Raw genomic sequence first — 13,897 nt, forward strand, 5'->3', positions numbered from 1 at the left:
CAGACTAGATGATCACGATGGTCCCTTCTGACCTTGAAGTCTGAGTCTGTTTTTATTGTTCAAACTGTTTCTTACAGAAATGACTCTACAGAGTAATTAACATTGTGAATGTGGTTTTGTAACTTTTTTTAATGTATATTAAGGATCACAAATTTTGTTGTCTCCCCAAACTGTTGTACAAGTCCTAAACGTTATTTTCAGTGTTGTAAATATTCCTTTAAAATATTGTCAAATTTTCATGATTTTGGTACAGAATGCATTGTTGAATATTATTGTCATGCCAATGGAATATATTTTGTACCTTATAAGTAAAGATAAAAACTGATATGTACACTCAGTACATATTTCAAAGTGCTAAGTGTGTATTTTTATAGTGTATATTTGTAGTCTGTGTATTGATACATGATACATAAACTTTTCGTTGATATCTTACATACTTAGTCTGTTCTCCTCAGTAGTCATTTTACATTGTCTGCACCAACTGGAGCTATAACATGACACTTACATTGTGGGATAGATCCTTTTTGCCTATGTCATCTGATCGAGAAATTCTAATTATAGGTAGGCTCCAGAAGCACATATTCATTACATCTCTTTTGAGACTGACGTTTTATTTACTACTTCTAGGATGGACTGTGTGAAATTCCCAAGACCACAAGAATCTTACAAATTTCTCTTGCATCTTGATTCAATATTAAAAGCAAACAATATGCGAGTGTCTAGTCTTTAATCTATATGCATGCAGACTTACATGGGAGAGATGAGAAATCAGAAAGCTACCTACTCACATTGTTAGCATAATGACTCAGGCCCTCATGGCCTGTCAGGCTGTCCATCTTATTTTGCCTGTCAATCCTTCATTCCCACCTTTCTCAGCGAGTTCTAGACATCTTTTGGCTTGGAAGGAGGAAAGAGAGATTGTGATTGTTTCTATATTTAAATACTGGTGAGATGCTCAGATACTAAAGTGATCAGACTCCACTGGATTAAGTATCTCCAATATCTAGGCTTCCTAAAAGGTTTTGGACTCTTTCAAAGTGAAAAGGTGACTCCTTTTCCATTCTGACATTGTTTCATTAACATAATTACTCAGTGTTTATACAGGTGTAGTTTCTGGGTAGCAAGATAAGTCACTTTCTCCCACCTCAGTCCTTTTTTAAAAAAAAAACACCTTAATTATGTGTTCAGATTTAATTAATTATTGCAAGGACTTGTTTGGTCTTATGTGATTACCCCCACAGAAGCCTATAGAAAGCAGTTACTCATTTTTTGTGGGAAAATACATAGTTTGGACTCAAATTCTATTGCATATATCTGCCTTTCCCCTGCACCATGGTTGTCTCTCCTGCTGAAGCTAGGCCATTATGGGTATGTCTGCACAACATGTTGGAATGAACAGGACTGGGTCAACAAGACTTGGGATAGCGAATCACATTAGTGCTCTAAAAATAGCTGTGTAGAAAGTGCTTTGAAGTTGCAGGTCTGGGTCTGAAGCCTGGGGGTGGGCCTGAGCCACAACTTCAAAGCACTGTCTATATACTATACAGCTATTTTTAGAGCGCTAGCATGATCCCCGCTAGCCCAACTCTGTCAACCCAGGCTGAGAGGCTTGTTCCAAAATGCTGTGTAGACATATCCAGAGTGTACCTTTCTAATTTCCTTGCAGAGACACTATTGGGGCTGGTTCAATTGTTCACGTTTTGTTAGTGAGGCCACTTATGATCTGTTCTAATTTGTCTTGCCCTAACCTGAGCAGTCAACTGTTTCTTTCCTGAGCTTCCACTGTGTTAGTTTGAATGTTAGCATCAACCCATCTGATCTATGATCTCCATTCTACCCTGCTCAGTGCTGGACCTTGTGCAATAAGTTTAAATGGAAGTATGATTGAAATTCTTACATCTGGGCTGTGGCTTATAATGTACTGTGTTTTTTGTGATATGTATGTCACTCCCTGTCATTGTCTATTTTGTTAATACACCTCTACCCCGATATAACGCGATCCAATATAACACAAATTCAGATAACGCGGTAAAGCAGCGCTCCGGGGAGGCGGGGCTGTGCACTCCGGTGGATCAAAGCAAGTTTGATATAACACGGTTTCACCTATAACGCGGTAAGATTTTTTGGCTCCCGAGGACAGCGTTATATCGGGGTAGAGGTGTACCATATTTATTTAGATCTTCTTCTTTGGACCTTCTGTGTATACATAGGTTTCAGAGTGGTAGCCGTGTTAGTCTGTATCAGCAAAAACAACGAGGAGTCCTTGCGGCACCTTAGAGACTAACAAATAAATTTGTTAGTCTCTAAAGTGCCGCAAGGACTCCTCGTTGTTTTTGTGCATACACAGTATGCTGATGAGCATGCCGATAGTGCTTAAAACAAATTAGAGCCCTCCAATTAAATAAAACTTATTGCAGAAATGATTAAAGGACTATAAGGATTTGGTTTATGAGGAATGATTAACAGAGCTGAATATACATAGCTTGGCTAACCAATTATTTAATATTTGAAGGTAAGAGAAATTATTTACAGTAGTGATAGTCTGTATAGTTAGAAGGGTGAATAAAGGAAAACCTGACTGACTAGAGAAATTTCTTCATAGTCAAATCCATTTAATTTGCTTGAGACATTTAAAACTATATTGAACAAAGTATTAGGAATAAATCAGTAAACCTGCACTGCTAGAGGGAAGGACTAGCTGACCTCATAGGTTCTTTTGTCTGTAATTTCTATGAAAGAAGTTATTTGAAGAAAACTGAATCTGTCCATTCATATTGATGATTATCAGTGAGTCTAAGTAATTCATTTTCACAAGCATCTGCTTACAGTAAGTTAACACTTTGCCTACATCACAGATTTATTTCAGAATATGACTCAACAAGCTGAAATCAGTGGCAATAGATACATTTTAAGTGGATGAACTAATGGACTAGTGGTTATCTCGGTGAGGTATTGAGTATCTGCTCCATATAATTAACACTGCATTTTCTGAGTTGAATGAGGTACAGAATTTAATATATATCCCCTTTATTTAAATTTATGGTTTTATTTTAGTGTTTCTCTGATATCTTTTTTAATTATCTTAAGCCACAATAGACACTATTGCAAACTTTGTTGCATATAGCTTCCTTTCCTATGCATAATGGTTGTCTCTCCTGCTGAAGCTAGGCCGCTATGGTTACGTCTACACAACATTTTGGATAAGCGGGAGTGATTTCCCCCCCCCTACTCTTCCCCCCCCCCCCCCCGTCTGGGTCAACAATACTTGGGCTAGTAGGAATCACATTAGTGCTCTAACAATAGCTGTGTAGAAGAAAGAAGTTCAAATTTCATGGCCATAAAATTATTGTTCAGCATTGACAAAATTCTTGGCACTCTGCAGGTCAACAATTAAAGACAGTCCCTGCCCCAAAGTCCTGTTTCTGAAATTTTAAGCAAACACTGGAAAGCACAGAGAAGGGCTGAGCTATTAAGGTAGAATGCTTCTAGTCCGTATATAGTATGTAATAAGACAGAGTTATTTTAGCCAAGGTACTATGCCTTGGACCTGTGCACTTAAATGACCTTAAAGTACAAAGAAGTATGAGAAGTCTACATTAAAATGGTAATAAATCATAAACAAGAAATGCTACAATTTTTGGATGGATTTCCAGTAGTAAGTACCTAAAAATCAATTAGGTTTGAAATGTTTTAATGTGTTAGTAGTATAATTTTTTTTAACTATTATTTATTAGCATTGGCCTAGATCAACTTCCACTTTGATTTCATAAATGTTATACAGCCAAATTTAGCTTTCATGTGTTTGGTGCCCCCCTCCATCTGTCTCTAGTACGTTCACACTGCTCCAATTTTGAGAGTCATGTATTATGCTGAGGACCAGGAACAATGCCCTAAATTTCAAAAATATTATAGTTGTTTTTAAAACAGGTCTGTGATAAGAGTCCCAGTCTAGACTGAAGTTATTTTTTGTTACTAGAATAACCTGTTTCTTGGAGGAGATTTTAGTGTTGATAATGCAACATTTTTAACCAGTTAAGGGGGAAAAGAAGAGAGGAGAGAGAACCTTCTTCATTTTCAGAGGAGGTGGGGAGGACTGAAAATTCTAAGATTTTTCGTATGCTTTTTCATATTCTAAATATGTGCTGGATGTGATGCAGGACTGAATGTTCAGTGATTGAGTTAGTCTAGAATAATCTGTTGATCTTTGCTGTTTAAACAGTTTTAGCAAGATTGTTCTAAAAACATGTAAGGTTCTTTTTCCAGTCAAGTTCATTGTAGAATTTGGAGTGGGTAAATAATCCAATTGCAAATTAGAAATTAATATTTTTTGTTTGCTAGACAGCACCTTCATCTTGCTTCTTGACTGTAACTCACTGTGTTGTTTGGCTTTTCATCAGCTGCTGTAAAATTACAGGACCTGTACTGGGTGTAAACCTGAAACAAGCTGTTGGGAATTTGTTTCAGGCCAGATGGAGTACTTGGGGGAGCATTCTTAGTGGACTGAACACAGGAATGAGAGCCAGGGACCTCCGGGTTATAATTCTGATTTTTGACTCATAGACTTTAAGGTCAGAAGGGACCATTATGATCATCTAGTCTGACCTCCTGCACAACGCAGGCTACAGAATCTCACCCACCCACTCCTGTATCAAACCTGTGTCTGAGCCATTGAAGTCCTCAAATCATGGTTTAAAGACTTAAAGGTGCAGAGAATCTTCCAGCAAGTGACCCTTGCCCCATGCTGCAGAGGAAGGCGAAAAACCCCGGGCCTCTGCCAATCTGCCCTGGAGGAAAATTCCTTCCGCACCCCAAATATGGCGATCAGCTAAATCCTGAGCATGTGGGCAAGACTCACCAGCCAGACACCCAGGAAAGAATTCTCTGTAGTAACTCAGATCTCACCCCATCTAACATCCCATCACAAGCCATTAGGCATATTTACCACTAATAGTCAAAGACCAGTCTCATTATACCATCCCCTCCATAAGCTTGTCAAGCTTAGTCTTGAAGCCAGATATGTCTTTTGCTCCCACTACTCCCCTTGGAAGGCTGTTCCAGAACTTCACTCCTCTCATGGTTAGAAACCTTCGTCTAATTTCAAGTCTAAACTTCCTGATGGCCAGTTTATATCCATTTGTTCTTGTGTCCACATTGGTACTGAGCTTAAATAATTCCTCTCCCTCCCTGGTATTTATTCCTCTGATATATTTGTAGGGAGCAATCATATCACCCCCCAGCCTTCTTTTGGTTAGTCTAAACTAGCCAAGCTCTTGGAGTCTCCTTTCATAAAACAGGTTTTCCATTCCTCGGATCATCCTAGTAGCCCTTCTCTGCACCTGTTCCAGTTTGAATTCATCCTTCTTAAACATGGGAGACCAGAACTGCACACAGTATTCCAGATGAGGTCTCACCAGTGCCTTGTATAACGGTACTAACATCGCCTTATCTCTACTGGAAATACCTTGCATGATGCATCCCAAGACCGCATTAGCTTTTTTCGCGGCCATATTACATTGGCGGCTCATAGTCATCCTGTGATCAACCAATACTCCGAGGTCCTTCTCCTCCTCTGTTACTTCCAACTGATGCGTCCCCAGCTTATAACAATAATTCTTGTTATTAATCCGTAAATCCATGACCTTGCACTTTTGACTTATTAAATTTCATCCTATTACTATTATTCCAGTTTACGAGGTCATCCAGATCTTCCTGTATGATGTCCTTCTCTGTATTGGCAATACCTCCCAGCTTTGTGTAATCCACAAACTTTATTAGCACATTCCCACTTTTTGTGCCAAGGTCAGTAAGAAAAAGATTAAATAAGATTGGTCCCAAAACCGATCCCTGCGGAACTCCATTAGTAACCTCTCTCCAGCCTGACAGTTCACCTTTCAGTATGACTCGTTCTAGTCTCCCCTTTAACCAGTTTCTTATCCACCTTTCAATTTTCATATTGATCCCCATCTTTTCCAATTTAGCTAATAATTCCCCATGTGGAACCGTATCAAATGCCTTACTGAAATTGAGGTAAATTAGATCCACTGCGTTTCCTTTGTCTAAAAAATCTGTTACCTTCTCCAAGAAGATCAGGTTGGTTTGGCACGATCTACCTTTTGTAAAACCATGTTGTAATTTGTCCCAATTACCATTGACCTCAATGTCCTTAACTGCTTTCTCCTTCAAATTTTTTTCAAAAACCTTGCATACTACAGATGTCAAACTAACAGGCCTGTATTTGCCCGGATCACTTTTTTCCCCTTTCTTAAAGATAGGAACTATGTTAGCAATTCTCCAGTCATACGGTACAACCCCTGAGTTTACAGATTCATTAAAAATTCTTGCTAATGGGCTTGCAATTTCATGTGCCAGTTCCTTTAATATTCTTGGATGAAGATTATCTGGGCCCCCCGATTTAGTCCCATTAAGCTGTTCGAGTTTGGCTTCTACCTCGGATGTGGTAATATCTACCTCCATATCCTCATTCCCATTTGTCATCCTACCATTATCCCTAAGCTCCTCATTAGCCTCATTAAAGACTGAGGCAAAGTATTTGTTTAGATATTGGGCCATGCCTTGATTATCCTTAACCTCCACTCCATCCTCAGTGTTTAGCGGTCCCACTTCTTCTTTCTTTGTTTTCTTCTTATTTATATGGCTATAGAACCTTTTACTATTGGTATGACTTCTATGTGTACCTGTCTGTGAAATGGGGATAACTACTACTTCACAGGCATATTGCAGAGAGAATTAATTAATGCTTGGACAGCTCTTCAATAAATGAAAAGATTTATATAATTATGAAGTATTACTAATAATGGAACATCTCTTTTTAAGTTGGAGCAATTCCAGAAAAATCCCTTAAAGCCATATGTGGATGGGTGAAATTGATACCAAACATAAATAATTTGTGTGTGTAGAAACTCATAGCCCAAATGTAGCTTCCTTGCCTCTTCTTGAATATCCCATATTAAAGGTAAACTGCAGATAGTTTTCTTTTTTGCTCTTCTATCATATCAAGGGATTTGTTAACAGCATCTTTAAGAGTTTTATGTATTTTTTTAAACTTAAATCTGTGGAGGGGGATGAGAATTTCAGATTCTGTGAATTTTAGGCTCTGGAGTTTTTGTTAATGTAGAGTTTTATGCAAATTCTAAGCTTTAATTTAAAAAGATATTACATTTTAATCTTTATGAAGCCATAAAATGCAAGATGATGTGCCGTTGCCCTCCTAATACAACTTTGTAAAAATATTGTTTGTAGCAAAATAGTACCAAAAGTGTGACCTTACCCCTGGCCCCTCCGATCAGTTTCAATGTAGTGTGAACTTCAAAGCATATTGGACCATTTTACAATAGCGTACAAAAAACTTGACAAAGGTTAGACTGCTGATGTGCTGAGACCACTGCTTGTCGTGCTGATTAATACTCTTTCCTTGTACTCCCCATCTGTGTGTATCTGTCTTGTCTCATACTTAGATTGTAAGTTTTCTGGGTCAGCAGCTGTCTTTTTGTTCTGCTTGTACAGCACCTAGCGCAATTAAATCCTGGTCTGGACTGGGTATCTTAGGAACTATGGTAAAACAAATAATAATTAAGCATGACAGTTTTCTCCCCCCCCCCCCCCGCCATCAAAATAAATTAAAGATAAAATGTTCTTGTTCCCTGAGATGTTCATCCTCCTGAACAGCACAGAAGTGCGGGGGATGAGATCGTTCTATTGTGGCCTTGAAAGTCTCATATGTGTACCTCTCTGTCTCCCTTAGCTCCCCCAGTTCAACCACTCTGATCTTAAAAGCCTGTACTCGGTATCTGAGGGCCAGGAGTTGCTTGCACCTGCCCACAAGGCAGGTAATCATACATGCTGCATTCAATGCAATAAACTGGATAGCCCCCTTCTGCTGCTGGACTTCTGCCTGCATTATTTTTACTCTTGCAGGGGTTTGGTTTTGTTTGTTCTTATTTTTTTTGAAAGGGTGTTTAGACTGTGTTTTTTAGGTGTATCTGTCTCTCTCATTCCCTCTCTAAGGGTATGTCCACACCCTGACCCATGTAACACTGGCGATGCAGCTCCCAGTGTGGAAGCAGCTACGTTGATGTAACTATGTTTCCGTCAATGTAGCTAACATACTTCAGGCAGGTGGTGTTCCTACACAAACAGAAAAACCCCTTCTGTCAGTTTAGACTACGTTTATGGTACAAGTCTATGATGGTGTAGCTATCCTGGTATAGTCACTGTAGTGCAGACATACTCTGACTCCACCTTGAGTCTTCATTGCTGAGCCAGCAGGAGCTCGGAGTGCTATGGCAAGAGAGTGCTCCACCCATAGTGAAAGAAGCATTACATGTCTCTGCATCAACCCTTCAGGCCACTTCAGAAGTAGTGATGACTAGCCCAGAAGTTTGCTTGACACAGCCCTTCTTGGCTAGAAGGTCAGTTACTGCAAAAACCTGTTTATGGGGTGTGTGTGTGAATCCTTGAGACTTTGGCATGCTTTCTTGGGAGTGGCCAGGGTACAATGCTAAGGTTGTGACATAGCATATTCACAACTAAGGTATTCCTTCCTTAATTTACAGTATTGTAAAATAATTTAGAGTCAAAATTTGATACGCATTAAAACTGTCATAGTGGGAAATACCATGTTGATTCCAAATAATCATCAAAAAAATCTGAGATGGTTGCAGAGGAAATTTAAAGAAAAATCTGATTGTGAATTTGTGTGTGAGAGAGAAAACAAAGCAACCTAATCTGGGGTTTCGCAAACTCTTCCATATTGTGTACCTCAGATATTGTCTTGTGAACCATTTTTTCCCTTCAACTTGTAATGCTGCAGATCATCTCCCCTCCCATTTGCAGTCCTATCCCTGTGTAACTTCAGAAATGTACATAGAAAAGTAATATTAAATAAGTACTTAATATTTTTTAGATTCCTTTTCCTGCAGTTTAGCAGCTGGATATGGGGAGCCACCAGCACCATAGAGTTACAGGATGTGTGTGTGTATGTTGTGGCTGAAAGTAGAAATGAATTTGTTATGGAGGCACGGACCCTAATTAATATGGTGTGCATGTTAAGTAAGGTGTCTTTGATACTAACAGTGAAACATTTAAATTTTTGGTAGTGGGGTAGATGTTACAGAATATTTCCTATTACTTCCAGACATTCTGTGAATCTTTCATTCTTCTAATTGCCTTTTATCATCTTATCTCATTGATCACCTACATTGGGCATTACTCCTTGAAGCATGTTTGTTTACATATTTCACTCAGATATTGGCCATTTATTTTGATCAGAGGTGACACACTTAGAAATATCAATTTCTTATCATAGAGACTTTGATTAAATATGGCATATTTCCATTTGAAGTTGTAGAAATATACAGTAATTAATTTTCTTTATTGACTTGCATCTCGTGATATTTTTCTTTCCTATCGTTTTCTCCTCACTGGATGAAGGTGCAAGTAGCTGTCTTTGTTAAATAAATATTAAGTAATATTGCATACAGATACTGTTAAGAAAACATTACAGTTGCATGTTTAAGCATTCAAGTCTGGAAATACCAGTGATAAGACTTGATGTGTAACCTCAATGTTGTCTCTTCTGCATATGCATTACAGTGTTTTTAAAATTTCTCAATTATAGTATCACAGTTTTTTTCTGTAAGCTTAGATACATATCTTGCAATGGTTTTTCATTGTACAGTAAGCTGATTTCATTGTAATTTTCCAGTGTATATTTATCAATTGAAGGCAAAAAATTAGGGTCACTAAAGCCTTGGAAATAATAATAATCAAGAATTGGAGATCTACCCTGTTCCTCCAGTGTACCCTATGAAAATGACCAAATGAAACACTAGTACCTCATTTCCAGTTTGGGAATCCCACAGAAATATTGTGTACTCTGCATGGAAGGACATTGTAAGGAGAGGGTGGGGGGCATGAACAAATTATGCCAGAAACTATATAGTCTTAAGAAAGAGAGGCCATAAATTTTTCATGGTCCCTAAAGTGGGCTTGTCCATTACCCGGACTTACCAATAAAACTACCTATCAAGTGAATGGGCAGTCACTCTGAAGAATCCTGATAAGCTTGAATGCACGGAAATGAGACTTCAGTCTGCAGCCTTGGCCTGCCTGGTGATTTTCATGGTCTCTGTTTCCAGGGTTTAGACCTGGGGTAAGCTGCAAAGGTCTAAACCCAAGGGCTTGAAAAAATTGAAAGCTGCTCAAAGGTCTATCAACCTCTGTATCATTCCTCTGACCTCTGTTGCTACATCCCATTCTTCATCTCTGTTTTGTGTTTACCACCACAAAGCCTAAGTGGCAGACATCATTTCTTGATCTTATCTAGTTCAGTCTCTTTTTGGCAGCCTTACACTTCTTGCAGAAGCACTGGACGCAGTGATTTAAGAGTCCTATGACTTGATCGAGCTCAAGCTGTTGTAGAACAAGTAGTGTTTTCAGTCAAATATTTAAACAGTCTGGAGACCTGAGCTCTTGTTCCCGCAAACACCTCTTTTACTCCTTTTTTGACAAATCCAGGAGCTCTTCAGAAGCCTGGAAACAAGAAAAAGCTACAATATAGTAGTAATTTTACTAACTTGGGCCAGTACTACTCAAGACATATGGATAAAAACCATCTACAGAGTCTGTTCTTCAAAACTTTCCTCCAATATGCATGCTTCCCTCCTCTCCTCCAACACCAAAATTTCAGGGGACACAATGAAATGAGAAACAATACTTTCCTACATTCCACATCTTTGAATATGGGAGTTCCTCATCAGGATCAGCCACATTCTTCTGTGGGCTTAAGAAGCCCTCAGAGCAGTTTTCACTCTTTTGCCCTCAATTGGCCAGTCATGTAGTCCATACTTAGAACAAAGAACCAACTGTCTCTCCTGATATAGAAAACTTCAAAAGGCAGTACCTTCATTTTACCTCAATGCTTTCCCCAGCCACTATTTCCCTTTCCCGAAATAAGCAAACAGGAAAATAACAAACCAGTAGCTTAGAGGTTTGCTTCTCCTCCCTTTATAGTGCCATAAACCTTTGAAAGCATCTCTCTCAAAGTTCATTGACCTTGCTTCTACAGACAGGATGACCTCATGCTGTTCTTCCCTTCCTGTCATCTTCCCATCCCCCTACTGATGTCTATGTAAATTGGGCTTCCATTGTTTTTTGTCACACCTTGTTTAATTTCTTTGGAGACAGGTAGATAGCAGTGATGTTTCCTCCTGCCTGGGAGGGAAACTGTTTCTCCCTGTTTGGTCACAGGCTTTAAAGCATAATATCATTAAATGTATATAATTTCCTCATATATACATTAGCTTTTAAAAAAGACCTCTCTATACACTTTGTATACAATATTACCGTATTATAAAAAAAACAGTTGATTCAATTACTTAATGCCTTGAGGTTCAGCCACCCTGTCTTTAGTGACCAGGAAAGCTTATTTAAGCTTTGAGGAAGGCAACATAGAGTCTGGTGGTGATGGAAGCTCCATGCTCTTTCTTCCTCCACTGGTGTTTGCTAAAATGCAAATTTTCTGTTTCTGCAATCTCCTGCCTTGTTTGATGACTCTGTTTGTTGCTTATATATAAATTGAGGTAAACCCGTATTCCCTTGTTTAATACAGACTGTGTTTATATGTTGCTTGCCAAACACATTTTAAGAATGATTCTAGCACATATTCATTACTTTTTGTACACATCCTGTGCATACATCATACAAGAATATTAATGATCAGTGAGTTATTAGTTTTCCAATGATACCTTACATGTCACCTTTGAGATGCAGATTATGACAACAGTGTGTGAGGCATAATCAGTATGTCAGGCCTGATCAACTGCTGCCAGAGTAGAGCACCACAAATTGGCCTCTGTGTCATAATCATGATGGGATTAACTTGGAGGAAGAGTTTACCGATCTGTAGCCAAAACCCTTCATATTACAGAGTATTAGCCCGCCATCTTGCTTGATTCTCCTCCCTAAAAAAATATGTCAGGAGCTCTTAAGCAGCTTATTCATGAGGATATAAATATGGCTTGACATTGGGTATGGGCAGCCTAGGATGTGGGTGAAACTGAGGTCAGGGCTAGTACTGTGGGGTGGCAAGTACTATGTAAATATGCTTGGCTTCAAACATCTGAGTTCCATGAGTTGGTTTAGAAAGAGCTCAGGGACCTGTTTTGTACCAGAGATAACTCTTTTGGGCTCCAGTTGGTGGCCTTTTTGCATGATTGGTCATGAACATCCTCTATTACAATATTATACATAAAGGAGATTTTTAAAAGTAGTTAAATGCTAATTTCCATTCAGAGTCAATGGGAGTTAGGCACCTAACTGCCATTTGTCTTTAAATCTCCCACCTCCCTCCAAAAACCTTTTGTATTAGATCAACTGACATTTCTTATAAACAGTGTCTCTGAATAAACTTCATAGTCTATTTTTTCCAACATTTAAATAAAGGCTCAGCCTTTAAGTTTTCCTTTTCCTTTCATTAACTTTAAAGAAATCCCTTAACCTGCAATATAGATATCTACGAAATATCTAACCTATTTACATACTACTTCAGTTATCATTCAACTCAAGACATTCTCCCCTTACATGTTGTTTGTGTCTTTTTCTGCCTAATTTTTTTTGGATGCTACTTATCTGTTTTTTATATTTGCTTGAATGCTTAGCCCTCAGACCAAACTTAATTGCTATGTGAGGCAATTAAAAATTACTATATTTCTTTAACTCCTGTTTATTATTTTGGAGTCTTTAATGAGGCCATGGTTTAAAGGGTTTGTCAGTGCAAACTATGGATAGTTTTATAACGCTTATTATTAATAATTTACAGGACAAACCCAGATCAAAAAGACTGTTCCTGGCCCAAGGAGCTTACAGTCTTAGTATAAGACAAGAGACGACAGATTATGAAATAATGTTTGTTAGCATGATAGGCATTGGTCTCTGAATACTAGCAACCTAATATTGTGATGCCTACAAAAGAAATTTAACAAAGGCGATATTTTGAGGAGGGATTTGAAGATGGATAAGCCAGTGATTTGGTGGATTTTTACAGAGAATACTTCAGCTGAAGTGCATGGGGCAGCATAGAAGAATGTCCAAAGATGCTTGTTTGAAAATGTAACATGGGCAGTGGAGGCTGGCATCATGGGCTAATCGGAGATGAGCACTGGTAGCTTGCTTGTGAATGAGAGATTACAGATATGCCGGGGACTGACTGTGAAGAGTCTTGAAAGCAAAGACGAGCTGCTTATGTTTGAGGCAATAGAGAAGGGGGAGCCAGTGGAGGAATTCAAAGAGAGTTGATATGGTCAAAATGATAGTTGTGCCTGGTTTGCAGTAGCCAAACTGCTTTTAAACAGTGTTAAACGGAATCAGTTGTGAAATGATTCAGAAGGGGTTGGGAGTGGATGGGGACCCTTAATATATCTGTCATGCAAATATATTGGGGAAACAATTTGCCTTTTTTTGAACTTTTCTAAGTAGAGTTTTGTCTTTTCCAGGCCCAAATTGCCTTTCTTCAAGGGGAAAGGAAGGGACAAGAAAATCTGAAGAAGGATCTAGTGCGGAGAATCAAAATGCTGGAATATGCTCTTAAACAGGAAAGGTACATCACTTTTAAGATAATAGAGAATTTTGTTTAAAAAGTCTCTTACTAATATTTATTTTATATCATTTTGGCTCATCAGAGGAAAAATATTTTTTTGTAGATCTGAATCTTGAATTGGTAATTATGAACGTAAGAATTGTCATACTGAATCAGTCTATCTCATCCAGAATCCTGTCACCAACAGTGACCACTATTCAGATGCTTCAGAAAAAGGTTTAAAAAAACCTTGCATTAGACAATTACAGTATAACATCTCTCAGGGCAAGTTTCTTTCTAACT

The 13,897-nt window shown here is 38.5% G+C and overlaps 1 protein-coding gene across 3 annotated transcripts in view; it reads left to right on the forward strand.

The window, feature by feature from the left end:
• Nucleotides 1-13,897, forward strand: part of STRN (striatin) — a 93,609-nt gene that overhangs the window by 11,923 nt on the left and 67,789 nt on the right. For all 3 annotated transcript variants that reach the window (XM_024209893.2, XM_024209894.2, XM_024209895.2), the window contains exon 2: nt 13,512-13,615. In XM_024209893.2, coding sequence (XP_024065661.1) covers nt 13,512-13,615 — 104 coding nt within the window. The remainder of the gene's footprint in view (nt 1-13,511; nt 13,616-13,897) is intronic.

This window comes from Terrapene carolina, unplaced genomic scaffold, assembly GCF_002925995.2.
Source record: "Terrapene carolina triunguis isolate 2854851 unplaced genomic scaffold, T_m_triunguis-2.0 Scaffold85, whole genome shotgun sequence".
Classification (NCBI taxonomy): Eukaryota; Metazoa; Chordata; order Testudines; family Emydidae; genus Terrapene; species Terrapene triunguis.